Genomic DNA, 26,632 nt, shown 5'->3' on the forward strand with positions numbered 1-26,632 from the left:
GGAAAAAAAAATCTCAAAAATAATTGAAATTTTAATATTTTTTTTCCGCGACATGACATTACGTCACATCCAACTCCATGCACATACATAGTAATAAAATAGCAAAAATAAAGCATGGGTTCCAAATAAACGCTGTGCCGTTGTGTATGTGTGTTTTTGTGCATTCCAAGTGAAAGTATTTTATACATGTATATCTCTTTGCCTTCACTAAAAAGTTTGTAACAGGCATACTTTAAAAAATAATCAATTGAAATGTATGAAAAAAGTGACATTTTAGCAAATGCTATTCATTCTATTAAAGGAAGTAAGAAGAGGGTTCAGGTTACAAAAAAGATGATCAACATAATCTGTCAATTCTTTTTTTTGTGTGTTGTTCCTTCTTTTTTTTCCTAAAAAAGTTCACGTAGCAAAACAATCATGGAGTGATAGAGAGAAATATATATTTTAAAATGATTATTATATAGACATAAGTAAAGTAAAGTAATAAGAAGTAAGCATGTATTTAAGATTGGATTTGAAATTAAAACAAGTACTGGCTCAATGAATTGCTGTCAATATGGCAACAACGCTTTTTTTTCTATGGAATTGAGTGCTTGAAATAGTTTTTTTTTTATTATTTTCGAGGTGTACGTATACATATTTTTGCGAAATGGAATTGAAGGTCTTTTGTGTGAAGATGGAGAAAATAAAAAATAAAATTTTTAATTGGTTCTGTTCTTTCTCGTTTTATGGACAAGTTAATGAAATATTATTGATCATATAATGTCAACAATTAAGGAACACTGGTATAGTTCTGAACAGCCACTTAAAAAAAATTTATTCGATGGATGTTTGGATACTTTCATCGATTTTCAAGGATATTCATTTGGACATTGAGGACAATTGTATTGTTCAAGTATCTCAACTATGTATGGAAAGTAATTGAAAAAGCATGCTCAGATGTATTGCAATCTTAAGGCTTCAATGACTAGATTTTATGTGCCACATAGCAACTTTTTTCTGTATTTTTTTGATGAAAGTAGTGGTTCTTCGTTTTGTTGCCAGATTGTGAATTGAGAAATGGTTAAATTGCACTGAATAATAGATTTTGTGGATTTTGGATCTAAGATCCATTGGAAATGGAATGGAGTGTCTTTTAAGAATGTAAAAGACTCAATTGAAGCCATCATTTCAGTAACACAATTTCAATGTCCTCTTTCAACTCTGGATTCATTGATTTAATCGATCCCAAGTGGGATGGACTGCAGTAAGTCGTCTGTATGTCTAGCAATAAACTTGACGTTTCATGGTAGGTTCCACAAACTCAAGTTTGTAGCTATACATATCCGAATGGACAAAAATACGTTATGATTAGTCAAAGGCAAGTTAATGACTAGTTCTAATGGTTTTTTGTCCACTCGGAGTACAGTCGAGCCATGAATAGTAGAATAGGGCCTTATTCAATAAGGAACAAACTTTTCAACATTCCAGAGACTTTTGGAAGTGTCTCAAAAATTAAAAAATGCAAATCAATAAAGTTTTTGCCAAAAAACATTGTCGAATATCATTCTAGATATGAATCATTCAATATTCTCTTATAAAAATCATTTCATAGACTTCTAAAGTGCTCTTAAGGCTTATAAATCAATATCAAGCGCCATCCTGTCGTTTGTGCATTTTTCCTCATGACAATCACCTTTTAACTGCGTTTTATTGCGTGAAAAGTCAGGAAATCACAATGAAAACTTTAGGACATTTATTCTATTTGACATTGTGTCAGCTCAAGGTATAATATTAATAGCTACAAAGGAATTAAATACTTAGATTCTCAGCCTTGAATTAATAATGTCTTAAAATAGCTAAAAATATTCTAAATGACAATTGAAAGGTTGTATTCTTATGGGAAAGGGGTTTTAAGCTTTGTGACAATTTAAGGAATTAGACTTAAGCTTTCGAGGCCATGGAGCACAATCACAGCTATTTTTAGCAGTTTTAGATAGCAAAAAATGGCAAAATATCTAAAATTCCTGCCAATTCTTTTTTGGAAAGCTTCGATATAGAAAATTTGATCAACTAAAGCATAGACATTTACAGAGACAGGAAATCATGTCTCGGAAAAACATGTTTCAAATTGAAACAGCTGTTTTACAATTTTTTTTATCATTTATTTGATAGTTTTTTTTTAGAAGCAACTAGGGTTAACAGGTTTTAGAAAGTGAGATATGATGCTAATAACCTCAAAACCTCCTCCACTACAATATCAGACAGACTCAATTGAGTTATTTATTTTTATTTTATTCCCGGTTAACTAATAGAATTCATTCGATGAGTGAGAATATTCAGATCTGTATTGACTTTTTATTCTGGTATTTTACAGAATATTTTTTTTTTTTTTATTAAATAAATACATATCTGTCTCATTTACAATTTGTCGCCGACAGAGACAAAGCGACACGTGAAATAATTTTCATTAAAAAGCCTTCGAAAAAAAGCAACGAGAATGTTCATGACTTTTTTTAAGAATTTCCATTCTCATGGGCAGTAAAAGCTAGTCGAAAAAATTTTGAGAGATATTTTTAACACAATGAAGAGCATGAATCTTGCCATTTGAGTCAAACTGCACCTAACATCACATTGTTACGGTAAAAAAATGCGTTAATAAAACCAACATTTATATAAAAAAAATAAAGTAAAAATACATGTAAACTGATTTAGAGGAGCATGAAATAAAAATGTATATATAAATATATATTTTTTTGTGGTTGTTGTGTCGAGTTGTACATAACTTTATGAGAGAAAGAATTGGATTGAGAAAAAAAAATATATAATTTTTATATACAATCTCTATCTCTTGTTACTTAATTTTTATTTTCCTATTACGTATTTTGACAGAATTCTTGTCTTCAAGTACTTTTTTTTTTTTTTTGCTAATCAAGTTATTTATATAAATTTTTTTTGTTTCTAGAATGATTGATAAGCTGTTCTTAAATTTATCAACACGAAACACACGAAAAATATGTTGTAGAACCTAATGACAATTAAGAACAAAGACACTCAATCACACATATTATGTGACAGAAAACATTAAATTTCCGTAAGACGTGAGGATTGAAACGAATCTCTTTTTTTTTGGTTTTCTAAATGACTTTCAAAGAGACACACAAAACTAGATATCGATGGAGAGAGGAAAAAAAATATTAAAATAATTGAAATTGCATTCCTCCTCTTGTTTTTTTCAACATTCAAAGATCTTTTTTGATTGCAATTTTCATTGGATCTTTCGTCAGAAATGTAAAAAAATAAAAAATAACAAAAACAACGTTAAGGTCTCTCAAGAAATAAATACTTTTTCAGCCATGAGACATAAAGCTGAATTGCGGCAGTAATGGCATCGAGAGGAAAAAAAAATAAATGTTTAAGGTCTTAGTGGTGAGCTCCATAGAGCTGTTGAATTTAAAATATGAAAAAAAAATATAAATAAATTTTTTTTAAATCGTAAACTGGTTTCGATGGATATATATTCTTTTTTTGTATCTCCAGTGCCAGTGGTTTTCTGCATGGCAAACATGTATAAACACTAGCACATTTGGTACAATCATATTTATATCTAAATATGAGAAAAAAAAATGAAATTAATACTGCTAAATAACACCATTACAACGACATTAAGGCATTGAAGACATTATATTGAAGTTGGGGAATTAAAAATTATTATTTAAAAAAAAAATCCCATCGACCCAATCTTGACGCATTTAATCATTCCATCTCTTTCACACATGAACAACAATAATATTCATGCTTACAGTATGATCCAACCTTGGATACTTTTTAGATTGGATTCTTTCTTTTTCTTCTTAAAACAACAAAAAAAATCTTATTTTTTTACATTGTCTGCAATTTATATATTTTGCGTACATGAAAATGTTAAATTTTTGACAAAAATAAATTGATTTGCAATGGATGTTGAAGTACAAGGAATATAAAAACCAGTCAGTCAGTCAGCGAGTGAGACACACTAAATAAAATACTTTTACATATTTTTTTTCGTGTGGCATTAAAAGAGTAACCTTATTTATTAAAAAAATAAATGCTAACGTCGTAATTTTAACCTTCTCATAAATGAAGAAATAAAGAAGAAATATTAAAAAAAAAATTGCATGCATGTCCATTGTATGCTTTTTTAGCGCACCCGCCACTAATTCAATCACGGATGTAAAATTGTTATTTTTTTTTTTTATTTTCAAAAGCACTAACACAGAAAGTCAAGCGTAAGCCATATAGATATATATTATGGAAGCTTTTCGGTATGCACGTAAGCTGGAGCACCAAGAAAGAAATGCACTCCATCTCACTCCATTCACATCAGGCAGGCAATGTTGTATCGTGTTCCATGTCAATTATGCAATTTTGTGTGTACATAATATTGTATTATTTAAAAAATAAAACTTAAATGAACGGATTTTCTTTCTTTTCTTACTTATTTTTAAGAGAAAGAAGTTATAGGGTAAATGATTTTCGAGAATTTTTGAGCAACTTTTAGAGAATCTAGGAATTTTCATGAATTTATTTTAAAAAAGCTTTTACAAATTTATAAATGAATAATTACACTAAATTTATCGTACATAATACGCTACGAGTAATTTTCGATGAATAATTGAGAAAAAAAAAACACTATTAAAGGCCACAACTCACTATCCGGATATAAAGTATTACAATTACTACTCTACCGAAAATAGAGAAACTTTAGCGTCATTTAATCGAAATGTCATGAATGATTCGATGATTAAACTGGATGAATAAATTCATTTTGCAAGATTTGCTATCAGATATTAGTTTAGATTATGATTCATGAAGTAAATTGAGAAATTGTTGACAGAAAAATGAATCTGAAGGATTAAGTTGCTTGATATAAGGAAGATATAGCTGCAAATTGAGTTTTTTTAATTTATCTGACTTAATTGCAGGTTTAGAAGGTCACTTTCATGATAATGAAGTAGTTGAGCTTTAATTTAAGTTGATAGAATTGCAATAGTCTATTAATGAATGATATTTAGAGAACTGAGAGGAGTTCTTGGACTGAGAAGTATGTGAAGTCCTTAAAACATGTTAGGACACTAATAATCTAGCACAGCAATCTAATGAATTGCAGCACAGAGCATAAGATCCGCTATCTACAGCAGAATTCCAAAAAATGACATATTTTAAGTTCCTCCTCCTCTTCCCATTGAATTTCATCTGGACCAGAGGCAATCTTACTAAATATTCATCATTCTCCTCTTTTAAAGCTTCAATTGCATTGTCCTAGATGTGTGGGATCTACTTTAGACTATACTAAAGGTAGTCAAGGCTATCTGATGACACAAAATGTCAAGCATTCAGCAAAATGCAACTTTGTTGCTTTAATGAACTCAATAGAATAACTTCAAAGTGATTTTGTGGATTTTTACTTAAAATAAGTAATTTATTTTTGAAAATTTAGAAACCTTGATGTATGTACTGTCTAAAGTTCAATTTGAAATCCACCAAAAACTATTGGTTTTGCCACAACGATTAATAAATTAAAATTAGTCAATAAATGTAGAAAAATTTTTCATTTTCATTGAACATTTTTGCGAGTTTTGTGCTCTAAAAATTTTGTTGACCTTTCATTTAATTTTAACTTTTATAAATAATTTGAATGTAGGTATTAAATTAATTCATGTCCAAAATTAGATTCTTACGTACTTAAAAAGTTAATTCAAACAATTTTAATTAACTCTTTTTCTTCAGAAGTGAAAATCCAATAAAACAGCAATAAATAAAATAAAAATGTTATCTCAAAAATTCCTAGAAATCTCGTGAAAGTGAGCAAAATTTTAAAATCATTTACTCCATTTTAAAAAAATAATGTATAAATAATAAATATGCAGTTATACTTACACCTTCGTTTCCAAGAAATTGTATCGATGGGTTTGTAGATCCATACTTGTTCTGTGAATATAATTTTTTTTGTTACGTTTAAGAATCATTAACACTAGTACCATGCGAAACACTTCTCATAATTTCTATTTTTTTTTTCTTTTTTTTCATAACATTTTTTTTTTTTTGCTTTTTTTTTCATTGAGAAGTCGTTTTGTGAACGATTGCGAACTGTCTTCATAATATGTCAGCAAAAGAATGACATTTTTAAAATTAAAATATGTAAAAGAGCTCAGCGAGTTGAACAAAAAAATAAAAAAAATATAAATACAAATTAATGGAAAAAAAAGAATTGAAATACACAAATTTGTGTTCAATAGCAAGTTGAAAAAAAAATTAAAAGGTCAAAGCTTCGCTTTGTGGTCTATAGTGAATATATAATAAAATATAATTGCATCAGAAATGGGACCATAATTTTTTTTTTTTTGCATAATCGCAAAACCAACGAAGCAAACTTGATCGCATTTTTTTTAAAAATGGCAATGCAGCATATTTAATTAATTCTTCCATATTTTTTTTTATGTGCCTGGAAGTTCATTAACATTTTCATAGTTTGTTTATTGTTTAACAATAATATAAAGAGAACTTGTGTGTGCATAGGAGATAATTATCATCTTCATCCCGACATGACAACAACAAATTAAAAACATTTTTCCTATGATATTAAAACTTAGTCATATAAAAAAAAAATAATATATTGGAAATTCCAAACTAACATTTTGCACCACGAAAACAACAACAACAACAAAATGTATATCAAAAATAACTCTAAATGGCACCAGCAACAACAACACCATAGAAAAAAAAATCTCAGACATACAACAACCATCACGTTGAATCTACGTATATTGCACACTCACAATTACAGACTAGAAAAAAAAAATGTTCAGAAGGTTGTTGCGTTTTTGAAAATGAATATATATATATAAATATTGTGCAAATTTGTTATGAGCCTGCTTACTTGTTTGTTTCAGTACCTATATATTATATCTATGTGTATTTTATACATTCGAATGAATAAAAAGACGAAATAAAAATGCAAAATGTGTAATTTTTTTTTCACATACTGACACATGATATTTTGTGTATATATATTTGTGCATATATATCTGAGGGCCCCGTCAAGGTAACTTACTATAACTATCTACTGTGCTTGTACTCTGTGGGATAACTAAACTTATATTACACATGTATATCTTAAAACTGCTGACTCTTATTCACAAAAATAACACACCTCGTACACACAAAAATTCATTAAATGTCACTAAGAATTTCCTATAACGTCACACACAATTTTTTCATGTTTTTTTCATTCAAATGAATTTTTATCATTGCGAAAATAAAATTAGTTTTTCATTCAAAACCATTATTTACGAAACATCATTGAAATAATGGAGGAAAGGATGAGCGTTATTAAATATGAAAATTACTAAACACAAAAAAAAAATAAAATAAGATCATTGAAACAATGGCGAACATTGTGAGTCAAGCGCACGAAAATAAATCACGCAAATCTACACACATATTCAAGTTACAATTTTTTTTTTTTTGCCACAATCAGGTATCATCTTTTTTTTCATTATTATTTCATTGATGGTTATGTCTAAGTGAATATTTCATTTCAAATTTTTATTTTATATTATTAGACATTGTACAACGAATGACATGAAAGCTTCGAAGGGGGAAGTGAGGTGAATTGAAAAAATAAAAAAAAAATCTCTTTTAATGTGAAATCTAACCTAAAAAATATGTGAAACTGTTCATTAAAGAAATCTTTGAAACTTTATCAGGTTTTTATTTTTATGTAATAGAAATCTACGTGGGTTGTAGATTATGTGTGAACATGAAGAATTTGATTTGTTTTAAATTTTCTATTTTTAAAAAAAGATTGACATTTCATTTTAATTTGAATTTTAAGTTGAGAAATTTAGATTAAGTTTGAATATTTTGAACTTGTATGCAATTATTGTACGTAAAGATAGTATGGGAAAACGTACGTAAAGTGTTACGTAAAAATACGTACGTAAAATTATTACGTAAGAGAAACTACGTAAGGTAATACGTTAAAACACGTACGTATACTAATTAAGTAGAGCTCGAAGCTGACTCGAACTTTGTATGAAAACGTCGACTTAAGTTTACTTGACTCCCATACAAAAACCAAGACGACTTCGAGGTCTGATATACGTTAAGATACGTACGTAATACTTAAGTGTCATGTATTGAAATGAACAATTTCTAGAGACTAATAAAATTATTTAAGAATTTAAGATTTTAATATTATTTAGAATATTTAATAAAATATTAAAATACTGAAAAATGCATTGAAATATTCAAATAAGACATTTACGTTAAACGTCGTCAAATGCATTTACGTACAACTTTCACGTACAATAAAACGTACGTTTTTGAAAGATTTCTTTAATTTTACGTACGTTTAAATAACGGTAAATAGTTTTAAACGTTTAATAAGTCATTCAAAGCTCGAACTTGACTTCAAACTTTGATTTTAGTGTAAAATCTGGCAATTTTTAGGCTCGAATTCTGAATCTCGAATTTGACTTTAAGCTTTAATGTCAGTTTAAAATTTGACAATTTTAAAGCTCTAATGTCAGGTAATAATCTGACAATATTAAAATTTTAAATGACTTGTAGAACTTTTAATGTAAATTTTTATCATATTGTCATTTAACTACAGTTGTTTATCTCAACAATTGAAGGCTATATTTATTTTTTTATTAACTTTCACAAAAAACGACAAAAAATTTTAAATGCACTTTTACAACAACCTTGTTAATCCATAAATTAATGCACGCAAAATGTTACAAGGAAATAGAAATTAATTGATAGCATCTAAAAAACCGTAATCAATTTTATAAATTAAAAAATTGTTGCTAGATTTATTTTTACATAATTTTAAATCAAAAGATGTTAATTTAAGTTGAATAAAAAATCTACATTCAGTTCCGAAATTCGACCGTGTAACCTTACATAATGTTGTAAGACAACTCGAAATCCGTAAGAAAACAATTGTGAATAAGACTTTGCAAAAAAAAAACTGTAGAAATTTGAAAAAGAGAGAAACAAAAAAAAAAAAAAATTCCATCAAGTCATTTTCCCCTTGAAAAAAAAAGCACACATATCCAAAAAACATTCACAAATACGATACGATTGAGTTTTTTTGAATTAAAATAATTATACGTTACAAAGAGAGGGAAAGGGATGATTTTTATATAGCTTTTAATTATGACATTTAGTATGTTAGTAGTCAATTCTAAATCCATACTATATTAAGTTATTGATCGTTTCAATTAACATACATTTCACAGACATGTCAAAATGAAAGAAAAAGTTCTTTTATTTGGGTAATTTACTCTAGCCTCAAAAAAAAATTCTATTTTTTTGTCACGGAAACCTTTTTTTTCCGACTCGTTTCCTTAAAAAGAATTCAAATATTAATAATTTCACTTTCAAAACAAAGTAACTTTCAAATTCCAATTTATATTTCTCTAATTTTCACGTGACAGCATTAATTTGACATAATAAAAAGTTACTAATTTTTTTTGGAAGAATGCTCAAGGCTGGTCATGCTTAAAATATTCAAAAAAAAAATTTCCTTATAACTGACCTAATATGCATTCTTTTATGACTGTACACTTGAATATCTTTTTCTTTCGAAAAAAAAAAGAAAAAAATATTTTTAAAAATATATAAAAACAAAACAAAAGGTCGCGAAATACCACAAAATTAATGCGTTTACAGTGCACGCGATGAAACCGTGTTATGAAATTGCAACTTGTTATTCATTTTCAATTATTTCTATTTAACTTATTTTTGTGTGTGGACTCGATCTATCAACCTAAATATATATGTATGTGCGTTATACATATATCTGTTTTCGCCATGCCTTTGACTTTATTAGGATCAACAGTTCGTCTATGACCTAAATAATTCCATTTCACCATTCCGTTAACTTTCTCATGTTTGTTGGCCTCTTTCTCTTTTTCTCCATCAATTTCGTATGATTTTTTTTTTTCATTTGGATATCGTTTTTTTTTTTTCACCACCTTGATTGGAATTTCATTCACGCAATAATGCTGTTTGCTATTTGCTGATAACTGGATACAGCTGCTGCTCATTCATACTCGACAAAAAAAAAAATTGTATTGTATTGATAATAATGTTCATTAATCTTTGTGTGTCTCGCACTCACTCATGTGTCTGCCAATTCAGGGACACAGACGGGGGAAGGTGGATTAGAATTTTTTGCATAATTTTTAAATTTTAAATGACCGTTATTTTTTGAAAATTGCAGTTGAAGGTTTTTTGAATTCTTAGTGACAGTTAAATTTTCAATACTTTTTGAAGCATAAAATTCAAATTTTTCATATCCGTTAAACTATAAAATCTGATTTTACGAGTTTCAATGACATTCATACAGCCATGCACTCTCACATCAACTTAATTATACTACATTTTCTTATCTAGCTACCACTTTATGACATTAAAAAATTATCTATACAGTCTTAGTATTGCACTATTGCATTATTTTCAACAAAAAAATTATTTCGCAATATGGATCAGACCTGATTTTATAATTTATATTTTAATTTAATTAAACAACATTATTGGTCTTTTTTTTTTTCATTCATACACACTCTCCTCTTACTTTTTTTTTATTCATTTTCTTATTATTATTGCACCAAACAGCAAGTAACTAGCCAATCATCCAACCATCCCATATGTACAATATTTTTTTTATTCATCCAAATGCACACACACACACACAAATTATTTTGTTTCATCGACGATTATATACATTTTTAACATACACATATTAATCAGGGCGCCTTTAAAGATATTGTTGCTTACACACCAAAGTTGGTGCTTTGCTACGTGTATATGCCATTTACGTTCATTTTTTTTTATATTTCTTATAACAAAAAGAGAAAATTTTTGCTTGGTTGTTTTCGAATGAATATATAGTTTTTATATATATATTATAAAGTTATTTTTTTGCGAAGCACGGAAAGATTGAAATTCAATGATTTAATTTGCAGTACAATCAATCTGGACGATTGTATATGAAATAAAATTTCAATTTTACTATATATTATGACTATTATTTCGTCTCATTTCTTTCCATTATACTAAGTACGTCTTATTGACGAAAAAAATAAAAAAATAAGAAAAGATATATATAGAAGAAAAAAAAAAAAAGTTCACAGACAGTTCGCAAACGTTATGAAATTTGAAGCTGGTACCCACTTGATTCTTTAAAAATTCTTCAATGGCACGCAATGCAGAATCCGTGAGCTTAACATAAATGTATTCCTTATTGTAATTATTTTTCTGTTGCTGTTGAGTGGATAAGTTGAAGAATGAATCGGCCGTCAGACTGGAAGCCATCTTATCACACCACACTGACCCGTTCCTTAATACGACTATTTTTTTTTTCTTTTATGGTTCTCACTCTCTGTCTCTCTTTCTCTTTTTTTTTGTGTGTTTTATAATTTACTGCTCTCGTACTATAGATGATTAAATTATTTATTACTTATGTAGTATTCCTTCTTTTTATTTCTTGTAACTTATTTTATTTTATTTTTTTTGATATTAATTATATTATATTATATATATATTTTTTTTTTTTTTGCTTTTTGCTCTTATAAAATTAATATGTCACATACACAATTAAGCACTAAATATATATATAGATAGATATTTACACAGGTAATATTTTTTTTTCTTAATTCTCGTTATTTTTTTTTTTTTTTGTGGATGGATATCTCTTTTTTCTTTTAATTCCCCCTTATTACGTTTGTATTATTTTTTTTGATTTTGATTTTATTATGGCTTATGTGTGTGTATATACGATTGGGGATTTTTTTTTGTAACACTCGCGATTTTTTTTTCTCTTTTTTCAGAAGAAAATTTCAGCTTTTGTGAAAAAAAAAATTTTTCTTCTATGATTTCACGAACTATTTGCCACGCATTTGATAACGTTATGGACGATACGAGAATTTTCTAGGTCCTGGACGAGTAGGTTCAGGATGTCTATTAAATTCCGATGTACTTAATTTGTGGTAATATTGAGATAGATTGCCTTTTTTTTCATCAAGAAAATTAAACTTTTTTTTCCTTCTGATTAACGACGAACAAAAAAAAAAAATGAAAATTTCACTTCGCACTCTTGACTTTTTTTTTATAACTTTTTTTCTATTTTTTCATCAATTTTGGGTCCTTGTTTTCACTTATCCCGATTATTTCCTGGTAGTGTATAACGAAAGGCCACGATATTAGGCAATTTTGGATTTTTTAAAGTTGGTTAATTAGAGAAAAAATAATAAATTCCCCGAAGTAAAATTTTTAGTTACTGACTTCGAAGAGACTTGTAGCGAAGTGAATAATAGAGCTACATGTTGCACTAAGCTACTGAAAATTGGGCAATTCTCGTCGCGGGAATATTTGATTTTTCTTACCACTTTAATATTTTTCACTTTAAATCACTAAATTTTCACTAGTTATTAATAATTAATGTTATTTTCCGATAGTATTGACTGTAAACAGTAACTTTGGAAACTTTTTTACTACCTAACGACTGTTATTGATGGCTAATTCTTTAAATAAAATAAAAATATCAAATTTTCAATGGAGCAGATTCCACAAAGCAAAAGTTTTCGATTGTTATGATTATTTTTTGAACTTTTTTCAGTTTTTCACTTTTTTGGAACACTTTTAAATTTTTGATAATCGTTGAGTTTGTCAGAATTTATTTTGTTAGAAATTTTTGGGTTTTTAAGGTGATATTGATAATTTCAAGTGATTAACTAAATATTTTGAGGTTTAGAATGATTTTCAGTCACTAAAATCTATAAACAATCTAAAAAGTTTCCAAAATTAAAGAAACTTTTGGAGAATTTAACGAAAATTTAAGATTCAAAAGTTTACTTTGTTATGGAAAAATGAACTAAACTTTTGAACTTTAATGAAATTTTATTGAATTTTATGGCTTTTTACTATAATTTACTAACTCTTTAACAACTTTAAACAACTCAAAACCATCTAAATCCATTAAATTATCAAATGTCAACTTGAAAGACTCACTAAATGTATGCGATTTTCTAAAAAATCAAGAAATTTTAAATCTTACCTCATTATTACATAACAAAAAACCATTCAAATGAAAAATTTCCGTTGATGTACTTACCTTCATTCCAAAATTTAATTATTTTATTTTGAGCAACATAAATTTCATTTTCCTACAATCTGCAGAATCGTCCATAAAACTGTAGACCAATAATTACATATATATGTGTGAGCAACAAAAAGAAATTCAAATTAAGTTTGTCAGTTACGAGATTTTCATTTATTTCAAAATAAAAAATACTTTAAGGTAGATTTCGTTTATAATTAAATTAAAACATAAAAAAACCTAAATAATCATATCATTATCGGATTGAGGAAGACCCTTCTTGGCTAATTTTGTTTCATTATCTAGTTTCGATGCCTCAGTTCTCGTATGCCAAACAAGTATTTGATTCGATGCAATCGGCTGCAATTTGTCGCGTGTCGTAACATGTCGTAAAATTTCAGATTCTTGATAGCCTTTCTGCACCTCATAACTAAACATGGCGCTTGGATTTGATTCGAGCAAATCAGTGCTAATTGCAAAGCCTGCCATATCTATTGGGAAAGGTCGTTCAGGTCTCCACATGCTACAAAAGACATACCGTATTGAAAATAATTTTTTTTTTATTTTATTTTTGTACGAAAAAAATAAAAAAATTTCTTCTTGATTACCCACCTGTTGAATCCAACAACCTTGCCATTTTCAACGATTGGCTTTTCGACATACATAGCACCTACCAATCCAACTGGCCATACTCCAACTCTTGATCTTTGAATTTTTGACATTTCTTCAAATAATTCCACGCTATAGCTATTATCATCATCCATAAAATATACGATAGCATGTCCTGGTTCGTGTTTTACTTTCTTTCTGATCCATTTTAGCGCTTCATTTCGTTGTTCAACTCCTCGTGGTCTGTAATTTATTGATTTTTATTAGTTAGGATAGAGCTTGAGTTAATGTTAAGGATGTATATAATTATGGATATGTTGTTGCTGTATTTTGGAATTTTTGATGTCTTTTGTTGTTTAAAAATCTGTCAATTCTTACTTTTAAGGGTAAGAAAATTGTCTGCAATATGCACAACATATCCACATGCTTTTCATCCCCTCTCTTCTCACACCCATAAATTTTCATATCCATTGTGAACTTTGACTCGGTTGTAATACATCTGCTTTAGTTTTTCAATGGGGTATTCAATAGATAGATATAGGGATTGAAGGTAGAATTGACCATAAAGAATATTTGCAAATGAATTAATATTGGGGTGATAAAGATTGCAACAAAACAAAGGTTTTAAAATCTTGTAAGTACCGAAGTGCATCCTAATACGTTTCTAGGAAGTGATTTCATCATTGGCAAAAATTATTTTTTTGGAAATTCCCGATTGTTTCTTGACCTAGCATGTTTTGGAGCGATTCTATACTTTTTTGCATGATTGTTATGAGTCATGGTTCTTAACATCTGTTTAAAAAGATATTATCTCGAAAATTGCAAGTTGTTAAATCTATCAATTCGTTCAATTTTGGATTTAAAATTAGATTCAATAAGAAAATCAAATTTTGAGCTTTCTTCAACTATAAAGTTCAATATTCAAATTCAGTCTCTTAAGCTCAACATGCAAGGCAGTTCAATATTTGAATTAAAAAGTTTAAAACACAAACTAAAAGTTCAAAATTTGATTTTGAACTAAAAAGTTCAAAACTCAAACCAAGCTCAAATTGAACTTAATTTTACCAGTTTAAAACACAAACCAAGTCTAGCGTAAAGTTTAAAATTTGAATTCCCTTCCAAAAAAGTTCAAAATTTAAACCAAGATCAATTTAAAGTTCAAAATATGAACTCAACTTCACAAGTTCAAAATTTGAATTCGCCAAAAAAAGTTCAAAATTCAAACCAAGTTCAATTTGAAGTTCACATTTTGATCCTTCAATTTAAATTTTTGAAAAATCGTTAAAAATTTCTTCAATCTAAAGATATCCCATAATGCAGAGCTAAATTAATTTCATGCTTTTTATCATTATGGTGTAATATTCATGAAATCGAAAGCTTTCACATTTTGTGAAATAAAATTTCAATTGTTTCTATGTGACGAAATCAAGTCATCAGAATTTAAAGCCACTTCCTTTTAAAAATAAGAAAAAAATTTTGGCTATTGAGATCCAGAGCTACAGTATGACGTTTCGCGGTTAATGATTGTTTAATGATGGAGGATGCGATGGATCTCTGTACTCAATAGACCTACGGTTTATAGTGGGATCAGATCCACTCAAAAATATAAGAATCAAATAAATTTCAATAATTAATTCATATCATGTCATGATACATAACAATAAATATTTAAGCTTAATTTAATAGCTATAAACATTAACATTTACAGTACTTAAAATTAGCATGTCTAAGCAATATCAATGAACTTACTTCGACCAATGAGGATCCTAAAATGAGCAAAAAAAGCAGAAAATTAATTAACAATACAACAATAGACATCCATTAATCAACAAAACGCAGCAAGCTTACCTTATTCGTAAGTTTAAAATCCGTTGGTGTTTTCGCATGCAACAAAACAGCTCGATTTGATAGACCAGCTCGATTAACTAAATTTCTCACTAAGGCACTCGTCTCTTCTGCATCTTCAACAATTACCTGAGACGTGTGAAGGATAAAAGTTATCATTAAAAGATCAAAAAAATAATTGTGAGAAATAATAACTCACCCAAAACAGGTTGGGTACCAAACGAAATAAATGCGATAACCTTGTAATAAATAAAAAAGACAATTAATGTGATGTGTACAGCAAGACACAAAAAAAAAGAGTATAAAGTCATGTAATAAAGAGGAAGTTATCTTGTTACCTTGTTAACTCAGCCTTTTGTACAGGACGATAATAAGTCGGTGTTACAGCATAAATAATTGGCAAATTGTTATCTAAATGTTGAGATTCCTTTGATAAGGATTCATAATTATCACACGATGAATTACGGTTTAGAGCATATATGAAGAGTATTAATGTCACAATCACAATAACTACAATTTTACGTTGACTTATTCGATAATCACTATTCATTCTACGATTTAATAAAGTATAATTTGTCATTACATTAAGGATTTTTTTTGTGTGGCTAGACTTGATCGTATTTAATTAAAAAAAATTCTTGTACATGATCTCAACCAAAAAAAAATTGAATTTCAAGAGTAAAAAGTAAATAATCGCCAACACAACTACAGCCGCAAAAATCAGCAACAAAATATGTATGCTTTCAAATTTTTATGATGCGTTAATTTTATTTCCATTTTTTCATCCTTCATATTATTTCATTATCTTTTTGTTAGTGACATAACATTTAAAATTCTTATCAAAAAAACATTAATTTAATTAATCAGCTAAAAGTTCGTCTTCGGCTGCTTCTGTCAAATCCTGTGGATTTTCATCCATTAGTTCATCTTCGCCCAATAATTCCTCTTCTGTACGTTCGGAAATTCCCACATTATCGGTGTTTTCCTTTCCATTATTCTCAATGTTTGTGTCGTCATCAGCTGTTGTTGTTTTTTCACGTTTTGCCTTTTCTTCAAACTTATTTGTTTCTGTAAATGAATGAAAAGAAATAACGTGATAAAAAATATTGTCAGACTTTTTTTTTGCAGGTAATTGATGAATTGGAAATGTTTAAAAATGATTGATTCTGTATTTAGTAATTTAAAAAGCTCAAAGTCCACTTGATGTTAGGTAGACTGTTCTACACAGGTAATTTACTGATTTTAAGTTTTGGTGTTTGATTAATTAATTTAATATTTTTTTAAAAAAAAACCGTTTGGAATTTATTTGAATTACTGAAAGTTCAATTTATGAACTGTGAAGTTCAATTTTTGAACTTTACAGACAAAATTGAGAAAATGGTTTAAATTTGAATATTTGAAAGATGTTAAATTTGAGTTCAAAAATTTAAAATTTAAGCTCAATTTTTGAACTTCAAATGATTTAAATTTTGGAAAACCGTTAAAGTAAAATTCAAATTTTCAGTTCAATTCTTGAACTGCAGTTGATTTAAAATTTTGAAAACCGTTAAAATTCAAAATATCCAAAGTCGTTAAATCCTTCCTTCATAACAATACTTTTTGCATCGAATATTATACAGCACGAATAAAATTGCTACCTACATTGTGTTTGTTTTTACAATTCATCGTCATATGCAACTTGTAAACAAGCTTATTAGACAGAACAAAAATTAATACATTTTCGTCAGAATTACTCACCGTATTTAGATATATCACTTCCAAGTAATCTCAGCATATGAACTGAGTCATCAACATCAATATAAGCTCTAAAAGTGGAAGTTCCTCTCCAACCGACCAAATGTAATTCAATTGTCTCGTCCTTATAATGAATAATACAACTTCCGGATGGAATTACGCTATGTTGCTTCTGTACTGTCTCTGATAAATCTCGAATTTTTGGTGGATCCATTGGATTTAAATTATTTAAAATCTTGACCAAATCGTCCTTTTCAACATGTATTCTACGTCTATTTCCAACAAATTGATCAATATTATGAAGTCCTTCATTAGCTAAACGGAAACTACATTCCATATTTCTGTTATTGTCACATCGAGAGAATGTCTTGACACCTGAATTAATAATTTTAATAATATCTTCATTTTTAGTCAGGATGTCACGCATTTCAGTTGAACATAAATAAATGTTCTTTTTCTTGCCACCTATACATCTAGTCAACAAGCATGTAGGATCAAAATCATCGCTTAATTCGTAGAACTTCTTAATTGATGTGAAAATCTCTTCATTGGCTTCAAAAAACACAAAAGGATCTTCTCGATATCCATAATGAATTTTTCTCTTTTTCTTGGGATTTTCTGGCTGTTCCTCGTCATTCTTCTCAGTTGTTTCAACTGTTTTACGAGCAGCTGTTTCAATAGCTTTATCATCAACTTCTTTTTCCCATGGTAGGAGTGACTTCTTCTCAAGCAGGGCAATGAAGAAAGCTCCCGTATCTTGTTGATGAGGCAGAACTCGAATACAATTCTCTAATTTGTATTTTGCTGCTGTTTCTGCGTCTGGTGGGAACATTTCCTTATGAATAATTGTTTGTGACTCAACTGGAACTTCATCGAAGCTTTTAAAGAATTTTAAATCTTTTGTTGCTGGTTCCCATGTTGTCATTCCTTTATTGTAGATTAATCCTTTGACATATGATGAAGCATCAACAATTTCCAATGCTCCGTCACATTCACGAATCAATCGACTGATTACAGCTTCATTTTCTAATGGATTTATGCTACATGTGCTGTATACCATTCGACCACCAACAGCGAGCATTTCAGCACCACGTCTAGCAATTCTATATTGCATTCCATGAAGACCAATGGCATGTCCTGGACTCCATTTTAACCAAATGTCTGGATTTTTACGTAAAGTTCCATCACCACTGCATGGAACGTCAGCAAGTATTCGATCAAATTTAATTATTTTATTCTCTTTATCAAAAAGATTTGGGAAACGACCAGCATCAGTGTTTGTGATGAGACAGCATGGAGAATTTAATCTTTTGGCTTGATGGACCAACATGTAGCAACGTTTATTGTCAATATCATTTGCTATGACATATCCAGATGGGATTTTTCCTTTGCTTGTATGATGAAGTGCTTCAATAATTTGAGCAGTCTTACTTCCTGGACTTGCACATAAATCTACGCATTTATGATGGCTTTGGACGTCAAGGAGGATCTAAAATAGTGAATTAAATTGGATATAGCCATAAATATCTTAGGAAGACAATTTTGTCACTTACCGGTGGAATCATAGAAACACATTCTTGTCTAGAGATATTTCCACTTTTAGTTTCAGCAATCAGGAAGTTGTGAAGACGGAAAAGCTTTTCAGAACGTCGAATATCCTTTCTAGTCAATTGCAATTGCCATGCAAGCTCATCCGGATACCAGCATAAGCTTTTCGGCTTCAATTGTTCTTCATCATATTCTTCCAAGTCCTTAAGAGCAGCAATATAGTCAGTAAACAGCTTTTCTTTGACTATTTCAAGTAAGCGCTTAGATTCTCCTTTAAATGCAGTGATTCTAAATGTCGTCTGGAATTAAATTAAATTGAAATTAATTTATGTCAATCGATCATTAATGCTATGTCCAATACGTCATTGTCAATGGTCGAATCCGTTAGACATAAATTACAAAAACAACTTACAGGTAAATTTGCTTTCAAAGCAGCGATGAATTTATCATATTGATCTTCTGGACAGACTTTTTCATGCTTGTAATAAATCTCAAAGTTGGCATTTTCGCGAACAATTTCTTGATATGGCTCAGAACGACGATCAAAAGGTACCATTGGCACTTTATCCTAATAAATTTCAGATTCCAATAATTATTGATATAAAGAAAGTATTAATACTGCTTACCTTGTTGTATCTCTTCCTTTGAGCAAAAGGATTCGGTTTTCTATGTCTTCTACCCATTTTAAATCGTATTTATTGAGAAATTTAATTAAATTTTGAAATGCCTCGTGGTTGGAGCTGTTTGTAAATATTAGGTAGATTGTTTGAAAAAATGCAGACTAAATTATTCTGTCCGACTGACTGTTAAAAGGTTCAAAATTTTCAAAACCATACATTTCAAATTTTGAAAGCCGTTAAAAGTGAAACTTTATAGATTTTCTTAATTGAGCCGCATTATTAATTAATGATTAACAGTACAATTTTATAAAAATGCGCTGAAGTTCCTTACATTGTCAATTTAGCGCATTATTACTTGTATTTTCAGGGTTCAACAAGTTTTTGTTTACAATTTTTTCGCCGAACAAGTGACCAAAGAAAATATTAAATAATTAAAATTCTCTGCAAATATGTCAATGTTCTCTAATAGGTTCCTATGGAAGGCCAGCGTGTATATAGCGGTTGGTGGAATGACTTGCGTAATGATCATGAGAAGCATGCTTAAAGGTAAAATTCATGATTTTAAAAATTAATATGAAAAATTTTCACAAAAATCAATTATTTTAAACATTTTAGAAAGAGTGAGGCAGACTGAATACTTTAGAGATTCCATGAAGATATTAAGAACACATGAAGGTAATGGAAAAATGCTGTCAGTTTAGTTTTGCTGAAATTTGACATTTTACTGGAACTTGTGATAACATTTCTCATTTCCAGGCTGTAAATACCTTCTTGGTGAACCAATAAAGGAAGTAGGACTTGATGTCGGCGAACCAAATTTTGCAAACAGCACAGGAGCACACTTTGAAGTGAAAGTAAAAGGTTCACAAAACAAAGGCACAATGTACTTTTGGGCTGACAGACCAACTGACAAAGATAAATGGCAAATTAGTCGTTTAGAATTAGAAATCCAAAATGACGATAAACGATTAGTTGTAGTTAAGTCTAAAGATAATCAAACTGAACTTAGTGAATAAGCTTAATTTTCAAAAAAAAAAAAATTATAGGAAAAATTATTTAAATTTGTAGTAAGCTTTGAAAGCTTAATAAAAGATATTGGAAGTTGTGAATTGCTTAAAGTTGGATAGAATGAAGATTGCTTGCAGGACTTGGAGGGGATTTGAGGAATTCAATGAATTAAAGAGTTGATAATTTTTTCAGGAATGAGATTTAAAATTGGAAAATTTTAACCGAAATTCTGAATTTGACAAATAACAAAAGATCAAAATTCAAAGCAAAGTTCATATTTTTAACATTTTTTGGTCAGATATCGGCCAATTAACATCTAAGTAGGCAGGTTGTTGAAGATATTTTATTATTGCTAATCTTTGATTTATCCAAAAATTCAGTACAATTTTACATTTGCTACAACACACAAGCAAGGTAAGCAATCAAAGAGAGGTTTAAAAAGACATGACAACGTTGAATGGATGAGAAACATAAAGCAAGTGTTGAACAAGTTTCATGCAGCTAACATTACTATCAACAAAATAGTTTGGAAACAAATATTGTTCAGTTTGTTGGATGAAAGAGTTGAAATTGGTAACAATCTTGAACAATGGACTTGAATATTAAAAATTGTACAATTCTGGATCTTTTGTACAATCTTTTATACAATTCAATTTCAAGAAAAACTTGCATTGGTCTGAAAATTTGTACAATTTTTATATAAAATGATGTTGTAGGTTGGACATGAAACTTGCGCTAAAATATTGTATTGAATGATTTTCTTGTATTCAAACATTGTATTGGATATGTTTCTTGTATTCAAAAGTTGTATACAATATCCAACTTGCATGCAAAACTTGAATTGAATATGCTACTTGTTTGTAAAACTTGAATTGTTTATGCTTCTTGTGTTCAACATTTTCATCCAATTTTTATTTGAAAAATTATTGAACGATACGTTTTTATAGCAAATTTGTTCCGAATTATTTCAAGCTTTTCTATAAAATAAATTTGAAATTTTTATTTCCGTTATTTTAATTATAGCTTCAAAGTAAATCATGAAGATTGAAAGTAAATTAGTTGAAATTTATTATGCAAGAATTTTCTCCTTTAAATTACAAAATCCATTCCATTTTTCATTTAATTTAATTTCAAACAAAAATCCAATTCAGTTTGCAGAAAATACTTCGGTCTCCTTTTAAAAAACTTTTGCTCGGTAAAAAAAAATAAATAAAAAAAATTCCTCGTCTCGTTCATGTAGAAATGAAGATAAGATTAAAGTATTCACCACAATGCAATGGTCAAGTGTGGGACTTATAAATCTCTCCTTTTTTTGAGATGCAATTTTCAAATTTAAAATAATTTTTCAAAAAAAATTCTAGTTATTTGCATAGCAACAATCCTCAGTATGCTTCATTTTTAGACATAACCTTAAAAACCAATGGAAAAAAATTCTTTATATTGGTAAACATAAACATGCATAAACCCAAATTAACCACACTCGTTCTATGTTGCACAAAATTATGGCATAAAGCTTGTTTACTTCAACTTGGCTACTCACATTATATTTTGAGTGTAATCTGAGGATTGGAGAGAGTTCCTTTAATGCTTGAACATAATATTTTAAATTGACTATGTAATAAATTAATTTTTAACATCTTTTATTTTTTAAATGTTTGTGTGAAACGAATGATGTGTTACATTAATTTCAAAACACATTATAATGTGCGAAACATAAATTTCTCTGAATAGAAAGCCACAAAGAGATGCTTGTGATTTATGTGTTAATTGCCAAAAAATATGTATAAATAAAAAACTTTTTGTTATAGCTGTCTTTGAAGTATGTTTGAGGTGGGATTAATGACGCATTTTTCTATAATTGAGTTGTTAGAAATTTTTTGGAAATTTTAAAAAATCAACAATTTTAAAAAAGAGTTTATTTTTTATTTATTTTTTATTTATGAATGCAGAAATTTTTATTTTAAAAAAGTTTTGGAATTAAGAAATTTAGAAATTTTAAAAATAATATTTTAAAAAATCTTTTTCAAATTTGAATTTTTGAAATTTTAAAAATTTAAATTATTTTCTAAAATTTCAATTTAAATTTTTAAAAATTTTAAATTTAAAATTCGTTTGAAAAAGTATTTAAAAAATTTCAAAAAACTCAAATTTTAAAATTTAAAAATTTTGTTTCAAAAAAATTTAAATCAATTTTGGAAAAAAAATGAAACATTTGAAAAATTGCTTTAAAATTTTAATTTTTGAACTTTTTTCATGAAATTTAAAAATTGAAAATTGAAAATATTACAATAACAGTGAAGAGAAAAATTTTCAAATTAAAGACTTAAAATTGATTTTGAATTTAAAAATTTCAGTTTAAGTTTTAAATTTAAATTTTTCATGAATTGAAATTTTAAAGTTTAAGAATTTAAAGTCTAAGATTGTAAGAATTTCAAACAAAAATATTATGTATCCTAAGAAATCGAACTTTTTAACAAGATTCAAAATTCGTAATTTTCAATTTAAATCCAATTTAAAATCAATAAATTTGAAAAAATTGTAATTACTATGACAATTTCTAAAACTGCCCTTGATTTCAAATAATTGAATGATTTTTTGATTAATTTGAAATTATATTCATAAATTAGCTTTCATTCAAATGACTCTTAATGCATTTTAAATTCCCTTCATCAACCAAAACAAAACAAAGTAATCAAACAGTTAATTTCATTCATAATAAAATATGCCAAAAAGTATAATATTTTCCCATCAACGAGGTGCTACTTTTATGTACTCACCGAATTACTTTTTTTAAATTACACCTACCGAAATACGATTTGTTAAATATAATATAATCATCATTAAAATACAATAATTTGTTACAATTTTCATTTGTAACATCTTTTTACATAGTTTATTACCGCTATTTTTGAATAAAATTAGAGTACGGACAGAAATAAAGAAAGAAAAGATTTATCTCATTTGTTTTGAAAATGAAAGTCTATAAAGATGTGTTATTGTGCCTCTTTTTTAATCGAATTTTAAACTTTTCTTTACAAAATAGATCTCTTTAAGCCAAAAAAAGAAGCATTTGTAGGTTACGCTAAGTATCAATTTAGTTACAGTACATTACATTGAGGAAATCAACAAATTGAACTTGATTTTTGAGTTTTTCTTTTCAGATTTGAAGTCTGAAACTAAATTTCAACTTAATCTGGATCAAAAACAGCAAATAACCAGCAAAAGTCAAAATCCTGAAGCAAATTAAATACAGAAGCATGAAAATCAATAGTTCAGTCAATTTTAGAATCAAATTCAGTGAGAATGAAGAATTGTTAAAGCTCACATCAAGTTAACGGGATTATATTACTGTTTTGTACAATAATCATCAAAAATTGACAAAAATCAATAATTCAACCACAAAACCATAGCCACAAATCGGATGATAATCTTCTATATAAAAATTACTTGCTCATCATTATTTTAGCAGCAATTTCACACGTAAACATAATCTAATATGTGAATATCCGTAATCAGGTAAAATTGATTGTTTAAATCTCGAGATTCAATTAGTGTGTAATTGGCACTTAAGTCTCTAAATAAGTCTATTAATTGATTTTCGCTCATATAATGTTGAATCCGTAAAACACCTTGTACGATTTCCGGAGCAAGAATCACATCAACAGTAGGAACAGCATTTATTGCTATTATTACGTACATTTCAAGTCTGTTACAATTATTATACCGAATTGTATTTTTATTATCGTGATTATTATTGTTTATCGAATAGAAATAATACACTCAAGTGGCTTCCTTATGATAATTTTATTACCTCAAGAAGATGAAACAGAGAAGAATTGGTGTTCATTTAATCTAATCACAATTGTGTAATATTCGTTGTAATAAAAGGTAAAGATGGGCGAGCGTAGATACAGAAGCAGCAATACACGAAAAAAGAATAGAAAAAAATTACCCTAAAGCATCGATGGATATACCCATAACTGAATTGAGATTTTGAGAATTGAGTTTGAGGTAGAAAAATCGTTTATGTACAGTGCAATCACTTCGATATCAGCACAGGAAAGAGAAGAAAAAAAAATGGGGAGTACAATATCATTATTGGGGTTAAGGAACAACCACTTAAATAAATTATGTTTGTTGTAGTTCTGATATACTTCGATAGAGAAAGAGAAATGAAGAAAACAGAGGTAAAGTAAGGGATTTTTTGAAGGATTCGGAACTATTATATGTTGTTGAGGATCTATCCAGTTCTCATTGTACATCGAGTCGTGACACTGCGCACCGAAACACTGTGCACTTGCAAAGACTCTTCATATTATACATATGCTCTTAAGACTATTGCTGTCTATTTTGTATTCCATCGTGAACCGTATGCGGTATGTAGTTTTGGACATGGCTTATTGCCAAGATGTACGGTGGCTCTAATAAATTTGGACATCACTGCTTTAGACTTACAGCTATAATCCTAAGCTATTACTTTAAACAGACTTGATGAGTCCTGCAATGTAACTAGTCGACAATCTTGAGTGACAAAAACTATTTGGAACTAGATATCAACTGAATATTAACTAATTTTAGTGTATATTACACTCTCGAGATTCATACGCACCGCATCATATTCTGTGAATACTCTATTAAGTTCTCCTTGTAAATCTACCTAATCTAATCTAAGTCGACGCATGTGATACCAAACACGACACTACTACTCTGCAGTGAATCGTCAACCACTTCTACTAGTTAAGCTACTGATTCTATTTCACAAAATTTGTATTACAAACACTTCCACAATCAAGTGTACGAGGAAGGTTCAGGAACTTACAGAGAGAAGCTGTCGATAGAGATAGTATTGCATTTATTATTGACAATTGGAATACGGAAGGCAATGACAGAGCGAGCTTTAGCAGACGTCTAAGATGGACCCAAGATATATAGATGTGTTCAAACAGAGTACACTCGACCATACGGAATTTCGTATACTAAACAATAACATTTTATCATGGATGGACCATGAATCACAATTGATCTGTTTGACCAAAGAAGTAAGTAAGTCAGTAATTCTGTCATTCTTACTTATCCTGATATTAATTTCATTTCCGCGAACCCAATTCTTCCACCTCCCAACTACACCACTGAATAGAGAACTTAATATTTGAAATGTACAGTTAAACAGCTTGATGGCTAGAGTTATAAAAAAAAATCCCATCCAAACCAAAGAAATGGAAAAGGTAAACTCCAAACTCAAATATTTGAGAGAATTGAAAAAGCATAAAATTTAAGATACATTATGGCTGCATTCACAGGATGGCAAGTCGAGGAATTTTTTTACGAAATGTTTGCAATGTCATAAAATATTCGTTTTATTTACACGAGCAAGAAGCTCAGATGTCATGGAAAAGTGCAATGATAATGTAAATTTTCTGTCACTTTACCTCATTCCTTTAGCAGCAGAAAGTGATGGGATCCTCATCATCATCATCATTCCGTTTCTCTCTCTCGATGTCGTCGTCACTATCATTTACAGGAAATTCGAAAAATACTGTAAGCGAGAGTCAAGCTTGCTTTTTGTATATATTGCTTCAAGCAAATAGTTTGTGAAAAACTTAATGGAACTCGTGTTATTTTGCAATGCAATTTCCTTAATTCAGTTCGCTATGGCAAAGTGTGCAATTGAAATCTGAGAATCTCTTTTGCTGTTCTATATCTCGCTCATTCCTTGTTTTTCTTTTTATCAGTTCTGTATAGGAATAAGTATTGTAGAAAGGTAACAACAGACAAAAAGATGCTTTTTTTGCACAAAAGTAGTTACGAATCTTCTCTGTATTTGTCTTCTTGTTGTTCAATTTTCATATAAATACATGTCTGTATGTTTGTTCTTATATTAAGGTATTGTCAGTGGATGGAAAATTATGGAGAAAGTTTTGAAAATTGCATGTATGATATGCTTTTAGATGCTGATGCGAAAGTTCTGTAATGTTGAGAGTCTTGGAAGTGAAAATAATGACTTTCTTCCTTTAATTTATAAAAGTTTCTTTCTTCTCGATATTCTTATTTTGTTTTAGACAAATTCGAAGACATCTAATGAAGAAATCTATGAAGGAGTAAAAGAAGAATTGGAATTCGGATTCTACAATATAATACT

At 28.7% G+C, this 26,632-nt stretch overlaps 4 protein-coding genes across 4 annotated transcripts in view; 1 reads left to right on the forward strand and 3 right to left on the reverse strand.

Moving 5' to 3' along the window:
- Positions 1-12,347, reverse strand: part of Su(Tpl) (Suppressor of Triplolethal) — a 30,942-nt gene extending 18,595 nt beyond the window's left edge. Inside the window, exons 1-2 of the mRNA XM_070651966.1 lie at positions 11,206-12,347; positions 5,899-5,949 (exon numbers count right to left, since the gene is read on the reverse strand). Coding sequence (XP_070508067.1) covers positions 5,899-5,949; positions 11,206-11,346 — 192 coding nt within the window. The 5' untranslated portion in view covers positions 11,347-12,347. The remainder of the gene's footprint in view (positions 1-5,898; positions 5,950-11,205) is intronic.
- A 928-nt stretch (positions 12,348-13,275) lies between these two features.
- On the reverse strand, positions 13,276-16,265 carry GlcAT-I (Glucuronyltransferase I). The gene is made up of 6 exons (XM_070651977.1): positions 15,922-16,265; positions 15,783-15,822; positions 15,587-15,712; positions 15,488-15,504; positions 13,742-13,981; positions 13,276-13,652 (listed from the first exon to the last, which is right to left on the reverse strand). The coding sequence occupies exons 1-6, from the start codon at positions 16,161-16,163 to the stop codon at positions 13,370-13,372; spliced, it is 948 nt and encodes a 315-aa protein (XP_070508078.1). The 5' UTR covers positions 16,164-16,265; the 3' UTR covers positions 13,276-13,369.
- A 54-nt stretch (positions 16,266-16,319) lies between these two features.
- Positions 16,320-19,622, reverse strand: Nsun2 (tRNA (cytosine(34)-C(5))-methyltransferase Nsun2). Its single transcript, XM_070652013.1, has 5 exons — positions 19,492-19,622; positions 19,278-19,433; positions 18,871-19,164; positions 17,321-18,806; positions 16,320-16,651 (listed from the first exon to the last, which is right to left on the reverse strand). Exons 1-5 carry the CDS (start codon positions 19,546-19,548, stop codon positions 16,443-16,445), a joined length of 2,202 nt encoding a protein of 733 aa, XP_070508114.1. The 5' UTR covers positions 19,549-19,622; the 3' UTR covers positions 16,320-16,442.
- Positions 18,119-20,594, forward strand: LOC139099530 (uncharacterized). Its single transcript, XM_070652014.1, has 4 exons — positions 18,119-19,279; positions 19,853-20,031; positions 20,101-20,160; positions 20,242-20,594. The coding sequence occupies exons 2-4, from the start codon at positions 19,935-19,937 to the stop codon at positions 20,499-20,501; spliced, it is 417 nt and encodes a 138-aa protein (XP_070508115.1). The 5' UTR covers positions 18,119-19,279; positions 19,853-19,934; the 3' UTR covers positions 20,502-20,594.
- Positions 20,595-26,632: the final 6,038 nt, after the last annotated feature.

Source organism: Chironomus tepperi, unplaced genomic scaffold, assembly GCF_022539635.2.
Source record: "Chironomus tepperi strain 1889 unplaced genomic scaffold, CSIRO-AGI_Ctep_v1 contig_472, whole genome shotgun sequence".
Classification (NCBI taxonomy): Eukaryota; Metazoa; Arthropoda; class Insecta; order Diptera; family Chironomidae; genus Chironomus; species Chironomus tepperi.

Bases quoted from the DNA above. Each gene is read 5' to 3' on its own strand.
- LOC139099530 (XM_070652014.1), top strand. From the start codon at position 19,935: ATGTCAATGTTCTCTAATAGGTTCCTATGGAAGGCCAGCGTGTATATA. The intron at 20,032-20,100 runs GTAAAATTCATG...TAAACATTTTAG, and splicing joins CATGAGAAGCATGCTTAAAG to AAAGAGTGAGGCAGACTGAA. The intron at 20,161-20,241 runs GTAATGGAAAAA...TCTCATTTCCAG, and splicing joins GATATTAAGAACACATGAAG to GCTGTAAATACCTTCTTGGT.
- GlcAT-I (XM_070651977.1), bottom strand. From the start codon at position 16,163: ATGACAAATTATACTTTATTAAATCGTAGAATGAATAGTGATTATCGA. The intron at 15,823-15,921 runs GTAACAAGATAA...ATTTATTACAAG, and splicing joins CAAAAGGCTGAGTTAACAAG to GTTATCGCATTTATTTCGTT. The intron at 13,653-13,741 runs GTGGGTAATCAA...TGTCTTTTGTAG, and splicing joins AAGGTTGTTGGATTCAACAG to CATGTGGAGACCTGAACGAC.
- Nsun2 (XM_070652013.1), bottom strand. From the start codon at position 19,548: ATGGGTAGAAGACATAGAAAACCGAATCCTTTTGCTCAAAGGAAGAGA. The intron at 19,434-19,491 runs GTAAGCAGTATT...GAAATTTATTAG, and splicing joins AAAGGAAGAGATACAACAAG to GATAAAGTGCCAATGGTACC. The intron at 18,807-18,870 runs GTAAGTGACAAA...TCACTATTTTAG, and splicing joins GTGTTTCTATGATTCCACCG to ATCCTCCTTGACGTCCAAAG.